Source organism: Orbicella faveolata, unplaced genomic scaffold, assembly GCF_042242905.1.
Source record: "Orbicella faveolata isolate gen_17 unplaced genomic scaffold, um_ofav_v1 contig_34, whole genome shotgun sequence".
In the NCBI taxonomy this organism is placed as follows: domain Eukaryota; kingdom Metazoa; phylum Cnidaria; class Anthozoa; order Scleractinia; family Merulinidae; genus Orbicella; species Orbicella faveolata.
In genome coordinates this window covers 33,957,501-33,980,000 of record NW_028301563.1, presented here as the reverse complement: position 1 = coordinate 33,980,000, position 22,500 = coordinate 33,957,501, and the positions used below count along the sequence as shown (strand labels likewise).

At 40.2% G+C, this 22,500-nt stretch overlaps 2 protein-coding genes and 1 long non-coding RNA gene across 3 annotated transcripts; 2 read left to right on the top strand and 1 right to left on the bottom strand.

Moving 5' to 3' along the window:
* Positions 1–88: 88 nt before the first annotated feature.
* LOC110065075 (uncharacterized) lies at positions 89–907 on the top strand. Its single transcript, XM_089272398.1, has one exon. It carries the CDS (start codon positions 89–91, stop codon positions 905–907), a length of 819 nt encoding a protein of 272 aa, XP_089128524.1.
* Positions 908–916: 9 nt separating this feature from the next.
* LOC149105910 (ATP-dependent DNA helicase PIF1-like) lies at positions 917–1,693 on the top strand. The gene has a single exon (XM_089271594.1). It carries the CDS (start codon positions 950–952, stop codon positions 1,661–1,663), a length of 714 nt encoding a protein of 237 aa, XP_089127720.1. The 5' UTR covers positions 917–949; the 3' UTR covers positions 1,664–1,693.
* An 11,635-nt stretch (positions 1,694–13,328) lies between these two features.
* Positions 13,329–18,432, bottom strand: LOC149105909 (uncharacterized). The gene is made up of 2 exons (XR_016201478.1): positions 18,096–18,432; positions 13,329–15,359 (listed from the first exon to the last, which is right to left on the bottom strand). It is a non-coding gene; the product is annotated as an uncharacterized LOC149105909 (long non-coding RNA).
* Between the last annotated feature and the right edge of the window lie 4,068 nt (positions 18,433–22,500).

The following is a 22,500-nucleotide window of genomic DNA, read 5'->3' as shown; positions in this document are numbered from 1 at the left end:
AACAGGTTTCAGTACGGACACCGGTGCCAACAGATCGCGTTTAAATTTTCGCACGTCTAAAAATCGTTCGCATCTTGATTTCGTTCCAATGCTTTACAGGATAAACGCTGATCAGGAACGAATAGTTACATTTGCTGCCAAGGGGCACAACCTTCTGATCACCGGCCAAGCTGGAGTTGGGAAAAGTGAAGTGATTAAACGAATCCTATCAGTTGCAAAAGCACGTGGAAGAAAGATAGGTGTGATATGTTCGAGCGGTATCGCCTGCCAAGTTTACGACCGTGGAGTTGCGTCGACGGTCCATTCATTTTATGGGTTGATGACAGCCGAATTGCCTTGGCGGCAGGTTATCGACCGATCTTTGTGTAACGCGCTGGTTTGCGACCGTGTGAAGGCTATTGATGTGATTATATGGGATGAAGCTAGCATGTCCAGTAGGAGAATATTGGAGTTAGTTAATGTATTGCACCATGACCTTGCCGATGATTTAGGTCGCATGTATCCATTCGCGGGAAAGCAACTGATTCTTGTTGGTGAATTCCTCCAGTTACAGCCTGTTCCGAATATGTTCGACGAAGGTTGTTACATGTTTGAGTCGCCCATGTTCGACCATGCCATTAGCCATAGATTTGCGCTTACCAAAGTCATGCGTCAATCGGAAGAGGACCGAGAATTTCTGAAAGCGTTGTCAGAAATACGATTTGGCCAATGTGCAAATGAAACGGAGACTTACCTTTGTTCTTTGAGCAGAGAGCTGTCACGTTCATTAAAGGAATGTGCAACGCACATTTTCTTCCGTAAGATACCGGTCATGTTAATGAACAGGGAAGAGCTTGACAAACTTCCAGGAACAATGGTAACTTTCGATGCATCTTACGAGAACGAAAACTCAAGTAGTATGAGCTAGCCGGGCGAGCGCGTTTTACAACTTAAAACAGGATGCAAAGTAATGCTCGTGTGGAACAAGTCGGATGACTTGAAAAATGGAAGTACCGGTATCTTTAAAGGTACTCGTGGAGATGCTCTTCTTGTCCTCTTCGAAGGCGTCGGCGTAGTAGAAATCAAAAGAGAGACGTGGGTGAAGAGAAACCGGAATGGCCAAAAAGTGGGGTCCGTCACTCAGTACCCCATCGTGTTGGCGTACGCGGTGACATGCCACAAATCTCAAGGGCTAACGCTTGCCTCTGCTATTGTGCATTGCTCCCGTGAATACGTGTCTGGATTAATTTACGTCGCCGTTTCCAGAGTTAGATCTCCCGCGCATATTCAGTTGTTGAATTTCAATCGTTTACAATTGATGAAGCCTCAAAGAAGAGCTTTGGAGATGTCTTCTTCTCATCACTTAACAGACCCCGTTGATGATCTTACCTGCTGCCGACACAAGTGTTTCACCAACGAAACGCCCCTATCTGTTAAAGAACGTTTCGAGAGCATAGAGGGCGACGTGGAGGCATTTCTCTTCCCGCAAGATTGGCTTGACCAACAGTTGCAAGCATCTTTTGACGTCGCGGAGCCCGTCCCTATGGAAATGTCGGAAATGTATGACCGCCTTATGAGGCATGAATCTATCCTAGCAAATCCACAACCAGAGTCTCTCACAAAATGCCGCGAGTTTTTGTTGCAAAAAAGAGTATCGAGCCCTTTGAATGCATTTTTCGAATAGAAAAACCACGCGATCGAGTACTTAACAACGGAGAATCCCAACAACAAGCTACTCTCGTTTATTAGACTAGTGTGGTTCCACGCCTTTCTGATGGTAGAGAATTTTATTGTGGAAAGCCCAGAGGATGAAATTGTCGTCAAGATTAGTAGACAAGGCTTCACTGATGTCACATCTAGTTTACACGAGTTTTTATCAAGTGAAATTTTTCCGGGATATGTCTGTGCTTTGTTCGACACTTCAAAGTGTACCCCCGCTCAAAGAGCTGTAGCACTAGAAGTCTCAAATTCAGCTTATTCACAATTTCTGGAACGCTTGCGTTATGTCATGAACGAGCTAAGACAAGAGGTGATCCCTTTCAACGTAGAGCAGATGGGTGGAGTGGGGAGATAAAAAATTCATCATGTTGGAGGTTGGGCGGTCAGAAAAGTGTTGAATCGTGCACGAAAGTACATTCAAATGAACGTTTATACAAATTCTGAGTCGACCCTGGCCTCGGTAAAGAAGCAACAACTCATTTGCGAACTACTGGAGGAGAATGTCATTCAGCCCTATGTTGAACTGGAAGAAAAATCAAAGTTTCCGGAGACGCTCGAAGTCACCGAAGGAAGGCAGTACCATCAGAGAGGACTTCTGCACATTTCAGATCACGGATACCTTTTCTTTCTGGAACTGGAGGAAAAACGGGTGAAACTTCTCAATCAACAGATTCTTAAGAAAGAACGCGATAAAATGGTGGAGGTTGCGTTAGCTGAACTGAATGCTGATGAAACGTTAAAGACGAGTTGGTACTCCTGCTTTCATGATGTGGATGTCAAGGAAAACAAGGTAATGAGCCCGGCTATATGCGCTATGTAGATATGTGTTCGAAATAATTTCGGAAAGTCCAAATTGCTGGTGTCAAGGTTAATCAGAGTAAAAAGTCATTCTACTTTGTTCAGTATAAGGATCTGAAATGAAAACGCCCCTGTATCGTGCGTTCAATTGCAACGAGGCTTGAATGACAAACACTGGAACCGAGGGACCATTTTTACAAAATGGCGCCTCTTGGTGTCTCGATTACTAGTTACATGTTCAATTTTTTCTTAACAGGAACTGAACATTAAATACATTTGTTTGGTTCTACGATCGAAAATCTAACATCAAATCAAGTTTTTACTTTAATTAAATTATGTGTTTATTGATTCTACTTCTTCTCGTGGAGTAAAAAAATGTGCTAATAATATTTGGGCCAAAGGGGATTATTAATACCAGTATAAAGAAAATGAGGTGGACCTCTTGCATGTTTCTTAGGAGGATTACGAGAAAGGCTCTACATTTTATAATACAATAACTTGTAACAATTTCTAATTGTAATGTTTTGCCCCTCTATTTCTACATGAAATAATTGAAATACCTAAAACTTTTAGCACGCGATAATTGTACGGATAACAATACAAAACCTCTGGGTCCTTTCCAGATTTCTGATCACCTTCCCCAGCCAGACACTCTGATCTATCTCAAAAGATTACTGAACTATTCAATGTGACTTATCATATGATATTGAATCGTGATTGGTAGAAGTCGAAAAAGAAATGTAAAATTTTATACAAAATCAAAACAAATGTGATTTCCATTCAACACTCAACTGCACATTACTTAATGCTGGTGTATACCGACACTTGATTAAGCTATCTGTCTATCGACTGACTACGGCCTCTTCAAGTTTTGCAATATCGTATTGAATAGGGGAACATTTCTTTACAGGCCATTCTCAAAGACCAAAGCCAACACAAAGTAGTCTCACATGGGAGGCTGGTTGCCTTCACTCAACAACACAGCGATCATGCATCTCTTGCTCGAGTGTATTTAAAAAGTGAACTGCTTGCACTTTGTGAAGCATATGGAAATCCACTGTCTGCAAGAGCAACAAAGCAAGTTTTAGCTAAAGCCCTTTTTGAAGCGATTGCAAACAATCCACATGTGCCCTTCACAGCGACATTAGATGACAGGATTTTCAGGGTGGTAGACAGGTCTGAAAGCGATGGACACATCAGAATACGTTTAGCGAGAGGTAACATATTTCTGATTATGTTGACCCACATTCTCTTTTCCTCACCAAATAGAGGTATTAAAATCCGTTCAAAAGGAAAAGTCATTAACAGTGTAATACTTAAAATATTTAACATGCCCTCATAATTTTACCAAAAGAGACACAGTAGTCACTGAAAAAAAAAACTAGGAGGCATCATGGTTAGTGCGCTCGACCCTGGAATGAGCGGTCTGGGTTCGAGCCCTGGCCGGGGCCACTGTGATGTGTTCTTGGGCAAGATACTTTACTCTCACGGTGCCTCTCTCCACCCAGGTGTATAAATGGGTAGCCCTGAATTTTATGTTGCGGGGTAAGCCTGTGATGGACTAGCATCTCACCCAGGGGAGGGGGGGGGGGGGATTAAAAATACTCCTAGTCGCTTCATGCCACAGAAACTGGGATGAGCTTCGGCCAGGTGAGTCACTTGGCTCGTATGCAGACGTAACCATTCAATGAAAAACAAAGATTTTACTACTTAGAACCTGCTATTGAAGGCCTTGTGTTATTATTACTACTCTGGCAAGATGCATTACTCTTAGGGCTGATAGTTGTCTGTCCAAGTCTGATAGAGTTTTGAGTAGATTGCTGTTGCAGAAAGGTGGGATTATCATTTTGGCCATTACATGAACGGACTTGGCAGAAGTGATTTTCTACACAGTCTTGGTTCACTATTGATGATGACTGCATTTTGATCTTTAAGTAACTTAAAGTGGACCATAGACTGAAAGCCAAGGCACATGGATTGTAAATCAAAATGTAGTTTGGTAGAGATAAAATGATTTTTTTGATTTTCTGTTGCTTTTGCCCACTGGGAGATCCATTGGTGGAATTCATTAAGCCTGTGTAGACGGTTGTCCTCAGTGGAACAGATGTAAAGCCTGTCATTAAACAAGCTAACCATCTCGCTGGTGTGTTGGAGTAGATCAACCACTGCATCCAGTGTTTTTTTTTTCGCTTCGAGCGGGGGTCAGTCCAGAATCGAGTGTGTAGCCTTTACTCTTTCTTAGTAGAGGAAAACCAAAAAGCGACAACTTGCTTAAATAGCTTCGGATCGAGCTGAGAAGCGAGATGACAATAGAAAAGACAACAAGGCATTGAGGTGAGTCATTTTTATTGCAACTGAAAATACCGAAATTTCAGCTATAATGTCGATTACCGTTTTTCCCCATACAAACCTCTATAAATTCAAACCGTTGTAACACAACACCACCACATACTGCAAGGCGAAGGTCCGTTTCGCGTAACCAAACTCGGTAGTTATATAATAGTAGATGTCGGCGGTAACCGTGTCACGTTTCGCGCGCTGAACGTTCGCATACACCGAATGCAAATATGGCGGACCACTTAGCCTGCAGAGCAGGCGAGATTTTTTCGAGCGAGCGCTCACATCGTAAAAAGTTTAGCCGCCATCTTGAATTTTTCATGCAGTGGAAGACTGGGGAGAGAAAGAAAGTTTTACCAAGGGGGTGTATGATAGGCAAGAGGAAGGATAGGGGAAGGGTGGAGCGAAGAAAATCTCATATTTTCCCTCCCCCATCCCCCACCGTCTAACATGGCGGTCTAACATGGCGGTCTGAAAAGGCGGTCGCAAGGTTGTAACGCTAACTCGCCCCAATAAGACGCCTGCACTGCAGGCTACGGACCACTCGGTTGGCGCCCGGGACGAGTCGCATGCAAGCGAGGCTAGTGAGGCTTTGATGTTTTGTTTTGACAGAAAAGTCTTGCATCGTCGTCGATCTGGTCTGTTTTTGTTTCGCCCTCCCTATAAGTTGTTGTGTTCCTGAATGCCACCAGAAGGAATTGAAATCTTCCACAGCAGAGAAAGTGTTTTTTTTTTCTTTTCCGCGGTCGCCTCTCAGGGAAAACAGACGAAGGTAACTAGTTTACGATCGCCGAAGGAACTGTTAAAGTTTGTTCGTTCAGGCTGGAAGATCTTAGAAAATGTGTAAGCGACCGCATTTAGCTCCAAGTCGTTTTCATTTGGCTCAAAGCATTCACTGGATAAAACGATGGGGGCAGTTGAAGTTCATTCGCTTGGTTATTACACCGTAGTATTTGCTTCGTGCGATTCCGTGCGAGTGGACGCGAAGTCAACTTCTTCCTTTGAGACAAAGGATGTTTTTCAAGAGGAGCTTTTCTTTACTTTGACGAAGGAACTGGCCATGTAAATCGTGTTGGAACACCACCAGACACCACATAAGCTCGTCATTTAAACGATTTTTCTAAGATCTTCTAATGTGAAATGTAGCGAACAAACTTTAGTTCCTGCGGCGATCGTGAACTCCTTTCCTTCGTCTCGACGAATTGCATTGATCCACTATTTTCCCTAAGCTTGAGAGGCGAACGGTGGAAAATTTATATCCCTTCTCGTGGCGTTCAGAAACACAGCAGCTCGTAGCCACAGCTAAATGAAACAGAGCAGATCGACGACAAAGCAAGACTTTTCTGGGAAGCATTGTCAAAACAAAACATCAAAGCCTCACTAGCCTCGCTTTCATGCAACTCGTCCCGGGCACCGACCGAGTGGTCCGCCATATTTGCATTCGGTGTATAAAGATTAAAGAAAAAAAAAAAAAACTCCTCGCATTGTGAGCTTGGGCCGCCTGTGATCAAAGGTATTTTAATACCTTTGAGTGCCTGACAAAAAGGGAAGACGCGTTCGAAGCTTGTTTACAAATCGCGTTAACTTTTCTCGCTGAACGAGGATTTAGTCGTCAGCTTCGACAGTACAGTAGAAATCATGTAGTGCAATGCCGACGCTTTGGTTTTTCGAAGCCTGCACATTATTGCAGAAGCAAGCGCGACACAATTTGCAGCTGTTCCTTTAATTTTAATATTACTTTCTTGAATGCTACATGCGCCAAGGACAAGATAATAAACCACGGGACAGAAAATTCGCACTACTGCTTGGGAAAACCCAGTGATTTCGTCTGGCTTGTTACATGGCAACATGTTGTCGTGGGTACTCTGACATTTCATTTGAAGCATTTTTGTTGACAGCATTTAGAACGTCGTCGTTGCGGGGAATTCTTACGAGGACATTTTGTAAACAACTTTGAATTGGAGGCCGCCTAGGGGAAGATTATCTTTATTCAGATACTGGTCAAGATTATCGTTATTTTCCCTCTCAGATGTTTGAAGCCTCTCCTGCCCAAATTCCAAAGTTTGCCGAGAAGACTTTCCGTTGTTTGTTTTTTCTGCAGGCGGTAACACTCGAACCGATTTGCGGATCTGGCGTTTCCAGCAAACGCTTCTTTACTGGAATTGCCTTTGTGGGAGTTGACTTGCTAATTTTACCTTGTATCGATTCCTGGACGAATGAATACAGTGATCCAAGATTTCGAATCATGCGAGCACAAGCATTACTAACGCGACTTGAATACTTCTTACATTTTCACTTTCTGGCAGATTTGTGCTAAAACTTCACCCTTGCAGTCCTTCCTTTTAGACGGATTGAGTAGAAATATAGCTTGATTATAAATTACCAAATTTAATTCATCGAGATTTCTCCGTTCCCACCGTGCGCTCGCTGTTTCAGAGATATTTTGACCAGTAAAGTTTATTTTGGTTCAAAGTTCACTTCCGCTACGGAAGGCCGAAGATTTTATTGGTTAATTTATGACAGCCAATGACAGCACGAAATCTCAGTGTGCGCACTCAGGCGTGAAAGGCCAAGTGCGCGGTTTCAAAATCCAGGGGTTTGTCTGTAAGCGTTTCCTTCCTTCCTTCCCCTCCCCCTCCCCCCTCTTTTACTCGCTCCATTTTTCGCACTGCTCCTGAACCCCACAGAAACGCTTGCTACGCAGGCTAAAAAACACCCTTAATTGCAGCTTTAGAGGCTTATAACTCAAAAACGGCATGGTGAAATTTTGGCAAAGTTTAAAAATAGGTTTGCAGTGCGCACATGTGTGGATTACAAGTTGTACCTGTGATTAGGATAAAACTGAATTATGAAAAAAAATGAAAGGCACTACTAAGATTTTCAACTCAAAAGGTCAGTGATCAATATTAGAAAAAAATATGAGGTATTTTAGAGAATAGGGTGCTATTACAGAGAATCACAAAATGTACTCGGGTGGGGCTTCCAATTATTTAGTTTTATTGTCTGCAATAAAACTGATACAGTCGTATCTATCAGGCTGTCTTCAATGAGTTAAATGCAATGAGAACGTGTCAGACTGGCTGCCCATTCGCTGTGGAGTGCCACAAGGGAGCCCTCTAGACCCACTTCTCTTCAATGTCTTTGTGAATGATGTTAATTACTCAGCTGGGTCTTCCTCCGTCTGTACGCTGATGACACGATGCAATATATCGTTCATGAGTGTCCTGCTATACTCGAATCCACCTTGAATCAAGACATAAAGAAATTAACCGACTGGTTCACAGCGAACTATCCGCACGTAAACGCCTCTAAGACTCGGGAAATGTCACTGGGTAGTTCTCTTTAACTATTCAATTTTTTAGTTGATGACATGTCCATTGAAATTGAGCCGACTCTTAAACTTTTAGGCGTTACATTGGACCAGGACTTGTCCTTTACGCCCCATGTTGCGATCATGCTGAAACAAAAAGATCTTTAAGATCTTATAACCGCGCTTTTAAAATTTAACTGTTTTCTTAGCTCTACAGACGCAATGCAGGGCAGATTCCAAAGCAGTCTCTGATGATTTATTGATTACTGTAGACACATCACTTGATCAACACAAACTGTATTATTGCACCACCAGTCGTAGCCGTTGTGAAATCTCCGATGACGTAATCGTCTTAATCTGGAACTTTCATCGGGATATGTATGGGCATGAAGATACAAACACTATTAACAACAGCTTTCTTTCTTAAAAGTCACGATTAAATTTAATTGTTTTTTTCCCTTGAGTAAAGGGCTAGCAAAGAAGTCACACGAGTTACATAATTCAAGAATTGCGTTATCCACGGCTATCTTTAGTACGGTGGTTATTTCCCTACCAATGACGTAATCCTTGCATGTTTTGACAAGTTCTTCGCTTGGCTTGGAAATATTTAATTTTCCTTCCAATCTATGAACTCGCTACGATGAAACAGCCAAAGAATTTACTTCATTTGCCTAAAACCACAAGAAATACTCGCAAAATTGCAAATAAATTAATGACAGTCGCTTCTGGCGAAATAAACTTGCAAAGTAAACACGATCTTATTTGTCACGTAGCGAAAGTGAAAGCTGCAACGTCAACGCATTCCATGGCTGACGTAATACCTTTTTTTAGCGTATTTATTATTCCCTTTGAATCCAACGCTTGGATAAAACCAAAAGAAAATATATTTTACCCACAACAAAGAAACCAATATCCGTAAAATTGTCCGTGTATTAATGTTTTAGCAGCTTCTGACGGAAAAACATCACACGTTGCGTGACTCAGAATTTGATCGAGAGGGAAACTTGGTCTGGTCACCGACAGAAAAAAACAAGAAGATCTGTTAGATCTTATAACCGCGCTTTTAAAATTTAACTGTTTGCTTAGCACTACCGTCGGAACGCAGTGCACATTCCAAAGCAGTCATTGATGATTCTTTTCTTACTGTAGACATCACATCACTTGATCAACACAAACTGTATTATTGCACCATCGGTGGTAGCCGTTGACAAATCTCCGATAACGTAATGGTCTTAATCTTTGTAGAACTTTCTTCGGGATATGTATGGCCATGAACGATATGAATGACACGATAATAACTCTATTAACAACAGCTTTCTTTCTTAAGAGTCATGATTAAATTTAATTGGTGGTTTCCACGTGTAAAGGGCTAACAAAGTAGTCACACAAGTCATATAATTTAATAATAAAACTCTATCCCGACCGATGTATCGATTTTGGTCACTCCAGTGACCACAGATTGAAAACGTGACAGAAAATTGGCGTTACTTTCGATTCTCATCAAATTTGGACAGTGGGATGATCTCATCATTAGCCAATTACAGGCCATTTTTCAGCTCTTTTCGTCATATCCCCCCTCGGGAGAATTTTGTCAAGTTAGCTAATTTAGTATGCAAGCCACCGTAATGGCGTTCGCCGTCGACGAAATGTTTATTGCTCAAAATTGGGGCAAAATCTTTCGGAGATGGAAGTCAGGACATTTGTAAGGATACAGAAAGTAATTTGGGACCGGTTGCTGGCTTCTAAGGCTGAATTTATCCAGAAGTAAGCTGTATTTTCGTTTTCGTGCCGAAAGCCATGCGATGAAATATTATCGGCTTGTTCTGCTGTCTTGTTCTGTTTTTCTCTTGGTCTTTTTTGTAGCCCGCCGAGGCCAGTCTTTCGTCTAAATCAGTTGAAAGAAGTTCGAGAAAGATGTTCCCATTCAAGTTTAAGCTCTCAGGCGATAATTCTGGAGTTTTTTGGCCGAAACGTCGGCTTTGTTATGTTGGTGTTTTTCGGTTGCTATGGGCGACCGTTGCTTCCTTTGTTAGGTCAAGTCTGGGGAGTGAGGTCAGAAAAGAATTCTAATTAATTCTGGTTTTGTTCGATTTCGCTGAAATTTTAACACGATAAAGCTGGATTGTTAAGGAATAGATTTACCGTCTGCCGATGTGTGGTAGCTATTAACGCTGAAGTGTTATATCGCTTCGAAGTCAGGGTTTTGAAAAGATTTTTTTGCAACGAGTGGGTCGGCGTGATTTTGTAATCGGAGGTTTCGGTCGACCCCGAAGGAAAAAATATCCGGAAAAGGTCATTTCATCGACGATTCAAACGAATATAAATATGTATATGTTCCGAGCTAAATTTCTGGTGAAAAAATATAATTTTTGACGAGCGCTGGGTTTTTAATTTTTTCCCACGAAAGATGAGATTTATTAATGTTTCAACAGCTTTTGGCGAGTAATCACAGGTTGCGTGACTCAAAATTTGGCCGAGTGGAAGCTTGGGCCTGCTCGCACACAAGTCGGAAAAAAAAACCACGGGTAAACCATGAACCGCGCACGGCCCATGGCCGCGCGGTTAAAAAACCACAGGTAAACCATGAACCGCGCTCGGCCCATGGCCGCGCGGTTAAAAAACCACGGGTAAACCATGAACCGCGCTCGGCCCATGGCCGCGCGGTTAAAAAAAAAACCACGGGTAAACCATGTGTACCGTTGCAGTTATGTCCTATGTGGCAGACATGTCCTCTGACGTAATGTGATATACAGAGCCAATCATATCATGCGTTCTATCTAACAACACGCAGCATAAGACTGGTAACTAAACTCCGTTGCAGTTCGGTCTTCGAGCAAAATTGATATTTCGAGGGGTAGCGTACGGAAGCAGTAGTTGACTTCATATGTATGTCTTTACTCTAAACGTAAATATGCAGCGACTATTTGCAAGAATTGCATTTACCTCACAATATTCCTATTGGAAATTGACCGCTTAGTGTATTTTCAGTTTCAAATTCAACATGAAAGTTCGATCGAAGATTTAAACAGTGGTTACTCTCCGGTTTGCGAACTGCGTGTTCCCGGCCAGTCAATATTAAACTCCGCGCTTCGATTATCCTCAAATCGTTCAGATCGTTCAGTGATATTACAGAGGCAAAACAAAATCCCCGAGAAGCAGTGTAACCAATTTTAGTTTCGGTGCTGTAAAACTATCACTCAATCTGCGCAATATTTCTCTAATTCCAATGTCACTCACACGAAAGCGGTTCGCGAAAGCCCTCCTCTCAGTATAAGTTTGTTGAGGCTGACTGAACCTTTTTGGGTAAGCCGTCTCCTGTAGCATCGAACATTTATTACAGAAAGTTTCTTGTCGAGTAGATTTTATGGCCGGAGTGCTTTCTAACTATTCCTAGTTCGCTTTGCTTTACAAAACAGCAGTAGTAGTCGAAAAACCACAGAGCACTTCGTGGCCTACTCAAAGCACCACAGAGCGCTTTGTGGCCTATTCAAAACGCCACAGAGCGCTTTGTGGCCTATTCAAAACACCGCAGAACGCTATGTGGTGTTTTATTTTGGGATTTAACATTGAAAACTGGATGGCTCGTTGACTCGCAAATATCTCACGGCTATTTTCTGAAATAATTTGGTTTTTCCAATTTTTCACGCCACAAAGCACTTTGTGGCCTATTCAAAACACCACAAAGCGCTTTGTGGCCTATTCAAAACAACACAAAGCGCTTTGTGGACTATTCAATACACCACAAAGCGCTTTGTGGTCGTCATCGTTATCATAGCGATTCCGTCAGTTGAAGTTATACTATGCGGACAAAACTGGCAGAGGGACTCTCATATTTTGACAGGGAGGTTGGCAAGATTTTCGCACCACCCGTTACATTAATTATGCATGCAATTTTTTCACTGACTCTTTCTTTTCACGATTGCTGTTTGAGTATAGTGTGATACTTTGAGATAGTTGCAGACATAATTAATGTATGGCCTGTAAGGAAATCGTACCTGGAGGTTAGCCGAGTGCTCTTAAAGAAACCTGTAGATTTTCGCAAACGTACTGAGGCAGGTTATGTTGAACACTATTTCAATTTTTGTTTTTAGAAAGAAATATCACCGAATCTCCGATGTAAGACTTGATACCCTTAACCCTCTGAATACCAAACTTTCGCGAAAAAATACCGTTTTTAACCGTTTAGTCAGGTTTTTTTAGCCGCCATGACGCTAAATAAGTCTAAGTTTTGCTAAAAAAGCTTTTTTTTTTTTTTACTAAAAGGAGAGATTTTCCGAGGATTAGGTACAAAATTGAGCAAACCTTCAATTACGGGCATGCGCATAAGCCAAAATTTGGACTTTTTTTTTGCCATTAACCGTTCTCAATTTCCTTTGTTGGCCCTTTCCTTTCTGTTTTTCTCTGCCCTTTTACACTGGCTACCTTTTGCATTGTATGTTCTTTCTGGCTGCAGTGAAAAGTTGGATGTTAATTGCGGGCGAAGCCTAGAGATGGACCTTGATCAATCACAGGCGTTGTGGACCATTTTACCACCGTCTTTGCACCAAAACTGATAACCTTGTTTTTCGATTTGCGACGTCAGAATGTCGTCGATATCTAAACCTGACCATTGTGCGGAAAGGGCTAGCCTAGCACTACTATCTGCTTACCAAGAATATCTGATGACATTTAAATTGATGACGTCACAAGTGGTACAAAGAGCACGACCATTAATTACGCATATATGCGTAGTTGGTATTCAAAGGGTTAAAAGTACTCGTTATGGTTATCAGATAGAGCACTGACTGCTAATGAGATTTGCATTTCTGGGATCGGCTGGAACTAGCTACAACGGGTGCCTGTTATTAAGCGAGAGAAACGATGAAATGAAAGCAGAAAGTTGAAAATTAGGAATTCAGTAATACCTCAACAACGTATCACTTGTTTCGGTTGGAGATTCTTTGAGGGATTTATTACTTTCATTGATTTATAGCTCCATTGTTAGTCCTCGTTTGTAGGCACACCCCTCAGGAATTTAGCATTGAACATGGAATGAATCTTACGTTGGATACTGATATGGGTATTTCTTTTTTTTACAAGTCTATGGATCTCGCCATAACATTGCAAGGTGATGAACTCGACCAATGTTTTACCAACACGGACCTCATACTAGTTCAATAATATAATTCAGTTATGACAAAGGAGATTACAAATCTTTTTTTTTTTATTTATGGCTAGACTGGAATTTATACAAATGGTGTTTTCATGAGCAGGTATGATTACAATTATCACTATCAACTGGAATCTTATAGATCTTTCTACACACGGGCGAACCAAAATCTGACTTGTGACCTTGAATTAATTGGCTTGAATTATCTACAATGGTCACGGATGATACAAACCGTTGCTTTATCCAAACACTTTCGAAAAATATATTTTAGGGCCTGTTTTTAGCCCGTGTTGTAAAACCTCTATAATCTTGAGATTTTTATTGTTACAAAGGTAAAGTAACCAAAGTTAAAATTAGTTTGAGAAATTCTATTTTTGACAGGTAAATGCCTTTTGGACATACTAATATAATACTTATCATTGCATTTACAGTGGTGCACTTCTAACACAGGCCACAAAACTAATTTTCTTTCATCATTTTTTGACGTTTTCAACAACTTTCTTATGGCTTCCATTCAAACCTGGCAATTCCAAAATTATGAAAAGAAATGTGAGAGGTGGAGTTGCCGACTGACAAATAGGTTACATGATGCTTGATACTTTCACCATATCAAGTTCATGCATTTTGATTAGCTTATTTAAACCAAGGAGGGTGGCCACAGTTAGTCATGCACGACTGTGACTGGGTTCTTATTACAAAGATGAAAAGTTCTGTCACTCTTTTGTCCCTTACATCCGGATCCAACAAAACTATTCACAGACAACCCAGTGATTTGTGGTTTATTTAATAAAAAAAGTGATGACATATTTTCTTCAGCCTTTGAGCTTGGGCTAATTTGAATAGGCTGTTGTAAATGTAGAACAATCAAAACAATTTCAGACTCATCCTCTATTTACTTAATTATTACTTATTAATACATCTGTGAGAGAAATACCGATAAAAATTTAAAAAATCTACAAAATAAATACTGATTATTCTCATCCTCTATTAACTTTCTGTAGAGGTCTTCATCATCACTGTCTTGTTCTTCTTGCTCTTGCTCTTGTTCTTCTTGATCCTCTTATCCTTCTCCTTCTTCTTCGTCTTCTTCTAAATCCCCTTCCTCCTCATCGATCATATCATCTAATGCCTCCAGGTATGGTTTGGCCAGGCTATTAAAAATATGGAAAGGGATTTACTTCATTAATGGACAAGACAATATTGTGGAAAACTGACACTTTCTGTGAAGGGACCCATTTCTTGAAACTTCCTGGCTACACAAGGGCTTGTCAACTTACAGGGACCATTTTCAGGCTGCTGTTTTGGGCCCAAAGCACCATACTACAGCCCCTAATGAAACTGAAATCAGATTTTAAAAAGAGCTTTGGAATTATAATCTAAAGTACAACAGGGGTAAGGGTGGTAAAGTTTGCATACGAGCCAAGTGGCCCACCAGGCTGGAGCTTATCCTGGTTTTCCTAGCATGAAGCGACTAGGAGTATTTCTACTCCCCCCTGGATGGGATGCTAGTCCATCACAGGGTTACCCCCAGCACTAAATTTGCCGGTACCCATTTATACACCTGGGTGGAGAGAGGCGCTGTGAGAGTAAAGTGCCTTGCCCAAGAACACAACACAGTGTCCCTGGCCAGGGCTCGAACCCAGAACGCTCAATCTGGAGACGAGCTCACTAACCATGAGGCCACTGCACCTCCAAAGTACAACAGTAATATCGCTGCAATTCAAATTATAAATAACTATGCATACTGCATTTCTATACCTAATTAAGAAAACCAGTTTTTGATTAATATGATGCAAATGGACTTCTCTATAAACTCACTTCCTTCAACTTAATGTCTGCTAATTTTTCATGCAAATAGCAAACCACCAATTGTGATTGCAGTTACCCATCTCATTCTATATAGTAATTTTTAATTTGGTTTCAAAATTAACTTGCGTTTGGGTTTGCATCACTGTGCTCTGTCTTGCATCCTGTACTTTCTTTGTTGTGTTGTTTGTAATATTGTTAATACTCTGGTTCTGGTTTCAAGGCACTTCAATGAAAACTGTTCAGACATCACTGTACTTCCTGTATGAGATGAAGTAATAATTAAAAGTACACATCATTTTTGGTCTGGGACATTGATGGGGATTCCTGGACAGGCCCCCAGAGGAGCTCCCATCTGCTTTAAAAATTATATCATTAGGCTAGCAAAACTAGTGCCAGTCCCAAACCCCACATTAGAATTTAAAATCCTTAAAACTCATAGTCTTGTTGTTATTGGGATAAGATGTTCTAGGTTCCAAGCTACTGTGTCTGAAACACCTCACAAGATTAGAAGCCACAGATTTAGGAAGGCCATTCCCTAACAGGAATGTTTTACTTCACATATATGAGAAGCCTGGTGCAACAAGACTCTAACCCAAGCAATTTTGCGAGGCCAGCGTTTATTCTGTCCAGTGTTTGTGTGCTTCCTATAAATGTCAATGGATGTTCTTTTCAGGGAAATGTCCAGGAAATGGACCATGTCATCTTCAAATTTGTTGACCAGAAAACATATCAGATTTATTTGGTTTGTCCATCAACAGCATATCTTCAAAATAAAGTCCACAAAACTAGTCATATATAAGGCCACTGTCAAGCATTTTACGAACAATATCATTTTTGAGTTCTGTCATGATAAAAAAAAACAAAAAACAATGGCCTAATGAAGAACCCAACAAAATGCCATCAATTTGCTTGTTGAGTACTCTCTTAATTAATTTGGTGTTAATCAATTCATCGTCACTAACTCCAAAGAAAACAATCTGAACAACTGTCAGGGCTTGCTGTCAGGGCTTGCAAACTCCAATTCCTCTTAGAGTGAAAACAAGTTGTTTTCCTTCCACATCTGTACATGGGAGAGTACCATATGTGGGTGGTGGTGGTGGTGTAAATATCAAGTTGTGTTTGACAAAGCCTTTTCATTTTTGTTGTTTTCACATATAGCAATATAAAGGAACTGGTTTTTAACTGTTTAATACCAAACCACTTTATATTTAAAAAGTGTCTGTTATTTTTAGTTAAAGTTAATTTGGCTAACACTTCCTTTCTATTTAAATGTATATTGCATGAAAACTGTGATCTGGTGGCCCTGGATGCAATTTGAGTTTTTCTGTAATTTTGAAAAGTCAAGCCCCACTGTTTGTTATTAATATTGTATCAAAAGGATAACACCATTCTTATCATGGTTATTCTATTGATTCCATTTCATCATTACAACATTTAATCAGAAACAACTGCAAGAGTATGACTATCTTATCAAGACCTAGGTTTTAAAGTCTATTTCAACTGACAGTGAAACCAAAACAGAACAGACTGAATCTGTAGTGGCAAAGTTTGGCTGGTGAGAACTACATCATATTTACCAAGTGATAAAAGACATCCTTGAGAATAAAAATACAAGAAGATAAACAAACTGTTTTCCCCTTCTTTCATTGTTTTTACTCATTAAAAGAACAAAAGACCCAAGTATCCAAAAACATGAATAAATTCTCCAGAAGATAACAAGAATGGCAATGTTCCTCACACAAGAGCTGGCACAAAGAGATAATGGCAATGCCACCTAATGAAGACATGACAAGGCATTGGCATGTATCCCTATTATGTACTAATTGGACCAGCCACATAAAAAAGGAAACCTAGGCAACCACTTCTTGAAGCAGCCTCACATGATGACTGTATACACTGGGTGTCTACAAAACATTGCTTCATAACAAACAGCTTAAAGGAAGCCAGTCAACAACAGAGGAAAGGAAGAAAAGAAGGACAAACAACCCTGACCTTTACTGGTGATTCCTTAGCACTACATTGCGAACCCATCAAGTGCAGAATTTTGCACTTATTCGATAGCATCCAAAACAAAATCCTTACTCGTGGACACTTGAGGAACAACAACTTGAGGAACGCTTTGATTGTATGTCATTTGGATTATTTTAGATTCTTTTGCATAAGTTGTTTATTATGTTGTTCCTTATGTTCAAAACTTCATGTATGCCTATCAAAGTTCATCAAAAAACTGTACCTTCCAGCCACCGCAAAATGTAATGTGGAGTGATAAAATAAATGAATAGTACTATTTATAAGAACTGGCAAAATAGGGTAAGACTGGTACATCATATCTCTTTTGCAAGCATGGTGACGTATTTTAATTTATTTTTAGAGACTGATGCTTGGTAGGGAACATTCAGGGAAATGTATTGTACATTTGTTTTCATGATTGTGCCCAGGAGATTACTTTACGCTTACTTTAAAATCGGTAGAAATCATTGTCAATACTGATAGATGCAAAGAAATATCAGACAAAATAAAGGCTCGAAAGTTCAAACTGTCACATGAATGGTAAACTTGATTTCTTGACATTGAACAAAACTCAAATTTCTTGAACTGTAACCAATTTCAATCGTTGCAATCCTGCACTTTATTTTGAAACTACTGTTTTTGCTTTGCTCTATGGCATTTTTTATCCAACTAAGCTGTATATTTGGTGGCATTTGGCGATATAAGGTGGTAATAAGCTGAGTGAAAATTTGCTATATCGGCATGACAGCGTTTCTTTATGCCCGTGACGGAGGCAGATCTTAATTGCAAAATGCAAAACACAACAGTGTGGACTCTACAAACTAGTGCCAGCTTAGTTCGTGCCGCTTGAAAGCAACACGACCAACAATACTTAGATTGCTGATGAACATGTCGAAATGGCTTCGTAAACTTGAGCCATTAATTACTCACTCCATTACTACAAACAACATAATACAATACACCACACTTCACACAGCTTCTTACCAACAATATTAAGCTTCAAAGGCAGCTGTAAATGTGTTTCGGAGCATGCAGAAAGATCCGACAAAACACCCTCATGATCAAAATCACAATCGATAGCTTTCACCTCGCAAACACCGTCCCGTCCCCTGGTAAAATAATCTCAGAAGACACGATCACAACGCATTTTCATTGGAAGAAACAACAACACATACAATTGGTCAAAAGGTGTTAGACATGTCTGCCAGGCAGGACGAAAGTGCAACGCTACAACCATGAACCGCGCTCGGCCCATGGCCGCGCGGTTAAAAGTAAACCACGGGTAAAACATGAACCACGCTCGGCCCATGGCCGCGCGGTTAAAAAGCTTATGCTATGATAGCTGCTTTACGTAGGATTAAACCAGTGCGTATCTAATCGATAGAAATCGATCATCGAAAATGTAATCGATTAATCGATAATACTCGATAGTACTCGATATTTGTCGATTGATTAGTCAATTTAATCGATTGAAATCGATAATCACAAATTTTTCGTCACATCGATGGAAATCGAAAATCAAAAACGTGATCTGATCTTATCATAACACTGCGTAACATTTACCTTCAAGCTTACCTTCGAATCCGCTTTGTTGATAAAGATGATGTTACTTCTTTCTCCAATGGTAGCTACTTTTCTTATTTTATTTTATTTTATTTTTTTCACCAGGATCACTGCTGTAAAGCTGTTTAAAGCAATATTTCAGCAGATTTCAGCCCAGCAATCCTATGGTGCTGGTGCTGTGTACTGTGTACTCGGATCGATCTTTGCTGTACTTACGGGTATTGAATAACGATAACTAACAAACAAAACAAAGGAAAACTTGTACTTTAGAATCATCAGAATCGTGGTTAATATCAGGAGTCACTGCTGCAGAAATTGGCAAACTGTCGTCCGTTCTCCGAGAATTTAGAAGGGTAATTTTCGAGCGCTTATCGGGAGGCGCGCATGGTGGCTTACGGAGCGCGGAGGGTTTGTTTAGATTTGTAAGCCGCTGACCACAAAAACGATAACCTTATTCAAACAACATCTTTAGTACACTAGAAAAGAACGAATTATGGTAAATTCTCGAAAACGTTTAGAGGATCACAATTGTGGAACGGCTTACTAACCGAATTGAAGACTGAGAACGAGAAGAGGACTCGAGATATCGTAACAACAAGTATGACTCTAATCGTGAAGGCGGAAACGATAGTTTCGTAACAGTTACGTTGTTCATGTTTTAATCCTTTTCAGTTTCAAAATTTACTAAAAGTTCTATAGTCAATCTTCAATAAAGCCGTGTAAAGGGAATGCTTATCAGTTCAGTTGGGACTACTGCGTATTTGTTCGGGTGAGTTGTGACTCATTCTAGCGTAAAACTGAGAACTTTATGAAAGAGAATCTTCGTCCATTTTCTTTTCGATCATTGTCGAACAAATCGATACAATCGATAGCTAATTACAGAAATCGATCAAAATCGATAGTCACAAAGACGCGAGTGATCGATTTCTATCGATTTCCGATATTAATCGATTGATTAGTATCAATTACGATCGATTACGTTCGATTTTTATCGAGTATCGAAAATATCGATTAGATACGCCCTGATTAAACGCTTAGTTCCATATTACGTTATGATCTCTCTGTATAAAGCCTACGTGTTACCGCATATTGAATACTGTTCCCCGCTACTGCTGGGAATATCTAAATCTTTGAAAAATACCATTGAACGTGCCAATCACTACACACTGGCGGTTTGCTTCCCCTTAGGAGTAACGAAAGGCAGGCGACCCACTGACTCAAAGCTCCGTGAATTCCACAAAAATGATCTAGTGGGGGGGGGGGGGGGACAGGGGGGTCAGAACCTCCCGCCTCCCGTACCCTGCTCTCCCGCTTCCCGTACCTTTATCTCCCGCCTCCCGCCCTTTTCCGTGCTGCCCCCGTCCCCTGTAAATTGGCAGAGTCAAAACTCATTCTAGTCATTTAGCTTCACAATTCTTAAGCATTTCCTTTGTTTTTAAATAATTTAACAAGATTACCACTGCCATATGTTTCAATTTAATGAAGTTTTGACCTACTTCTTTGAGTTTCACCATTTCAGTCCATTTTCATCGGCTCTTCAGATTTGTTTCTGAAATCCGTTTTCAGTGTCCGTCTATTCTAATTGGAATCGATTTCGACTTGTCTAAAACAAAAAAACTGAGACGTAAAACGAACCACTCCACACTCTCCAGCGCGCTCATTAAAGCAGCATTCAGTTGAGGCATCTCTACACCACGCGGTGAAATCTTTGGTCCGTTATGATTCACGGTCGTAAGGAGCAAGCTCCCAAGAAGGTCTTCCATGCACGGACCTTTCACTGCCGCACCGAAAAATACTGAGACCTAATAAAATTGTCTTGGACGACATTGATTTGAGATAGCCCGCTCGTCTCATCTTTTTGCAATTTGACAGCTTACGCGACACATGTGCACTCATGCCGCTTGACATTTCATGACCTATGACGTAACCACTGTAAACGGGTTTACTATTTGACCGGAAGTAAGCCTGTTTTTCAGCCCAAGCGCAAATTTTCATTTGCTCGTTTGCTCAGAAGTCTCAGAAGTGACTGAGTAGACGTTAAATGCAAGTCAAATATATTTTGGGTTCTTGTTTTTGAAAGTATTCTAACGCACTGTTGAATTAAAAAAATTAGCGTTTCGCATTTCTCTCTCGCTTCCCGCTCTCTTAGAACTCCCGCTTCCCGCCCTTTCCTCTCCCGCCTCCCGTACCCCTCCCGCCACCTATTCTCCCGGGCTTCCGCCCCCCCTGTCCCCCCCCCCCGATATAATCTCGCCAAAATTGCCTCGTGGAAGCCGTCGATAAGTCTTCTTCCCATTCGCTTTCTCCCAAGGTTCCAAAGTTTTTCTTAACCACCCGAGAATCGCCTAAATGGCTCTAATCCACCTCCAGGAACCCAGAGACATCAAAATAACGCAATGCAAACAAGGTAAGCCATTTTATTCAAATTATTTTCTACACGTAACATTAAGAGCAATTTTCGGAGTATTCTCATACATTGTCTTATAAATGGCTAAAATTATAACGCAATTGCCTACGGCATAATGTCACGTATTATTCTTATTCAACGTCTGGGCTGCCTGTGGGATAACTAAGTATAATTTACCAGGTAGTGGCGTAAATGTTGTACAGCCATCATATAACAGCCTTGTCACGCGCAACTCACATGTCGAACCAGTTACCAGCTATCACCAAATCCTCGACCACCTTGGCACAATTTTGTTCTCGTTTGAATGGTGTGGAGTTTACAGGGTGCCAGTGTAGGAACTGTATTTTCTAACTCAAATTTTTAATATAAGGACTAGTTGATCTTAAGAATAGTTTTATTAAATCTGATTTTATCATAGTAAATATTGTAATTGTAAGTAGTAATGTTATTGTAAATAGTTATCCTCTTACGAATATTTTATATTTAAATTCTGAATTTATCTTAGCAAATATAGTAATTGTAAGTAGTAACGTTATTGTAAATAAATAATAATAATAACGAATCTTTAGACAGGATTAACCCATCAGTACTATAAAGTACTGTTATCAAAGGGGTCCTGTAAGATTTAAATTTAAAAATTTAGAAAGGTAAAAAGGCGGGCAGTTAGTCATACTCTTAGGAGTATTTTATATTTAAATTCTGAATTTATCTTAACGAATATAGTAATTGTAAGTTAGAATGCTATTTTAAGTTAGAGTGTTATTTTAAATAGTCGTGCGTTTTTGTCATGAGCCCCTGGCTCGGGAGATTGGGCAACCACTCCCCACGTTTATGACTTAAAATAAAGTTATCCTTATCCTTATCCTTAGTAGTTACAATATGGTAAATGAGATGCCGCTGTATTGTAAATATAATTGCTGATTTGTGAGTAATTGAAACTTATTGCTTCAGCTTATAACTAAAAGGATTAATAGGCCTTGATAAATGTATCCCAAACCAAACTTAAAAAAAAAAAACAAGAAATATGAATTTTTCTTAAGAGTTTAGCACACTATTTGTGAAAGTCAGCAAAATCAGCAAAAGATTAACTGATTCATTGTATTATACATTCATTGTATTATTTCCTGCTGCAAAGCAAGCCCTTTAAAATGTAGGCAATCGGTTAATTGGGGAGCATTTGCCATTTTTTGTGCTGGCTGATGAGATGAGCTATTTGTTACTGGAGTATAGGCATCTTTCAATCAATCACTCACTCACTCACTCACTCAATCAATCAATCAATCAATCAATCAATCAATCAATCAATCAATCAATCATTCAATCATTCAATCAATAATACTTAAGCTTCATTCATACCACATAAGTACAAGCTCACACCATAGCAAAGCATAACCACAATAGCTCTAAATTGAGTGGATT

What these genes read in the sequence shown, in the direction of transcription:
- LOC110065075 (XM_089272398.1), top strand. Translation starts at nt 89, where the DNA reads ATGCTTTACAGGATAAACGCTGATCAGGAACGAATAGTTACATTTGCT.
- LOC149105910 (XM_089271594.1), top strand. Translation starts at nt 950, where the DNA reads ATGCTCGTGTGGAACAAGTCGGATGACTTGAAAAATGGAAGTACCGGT.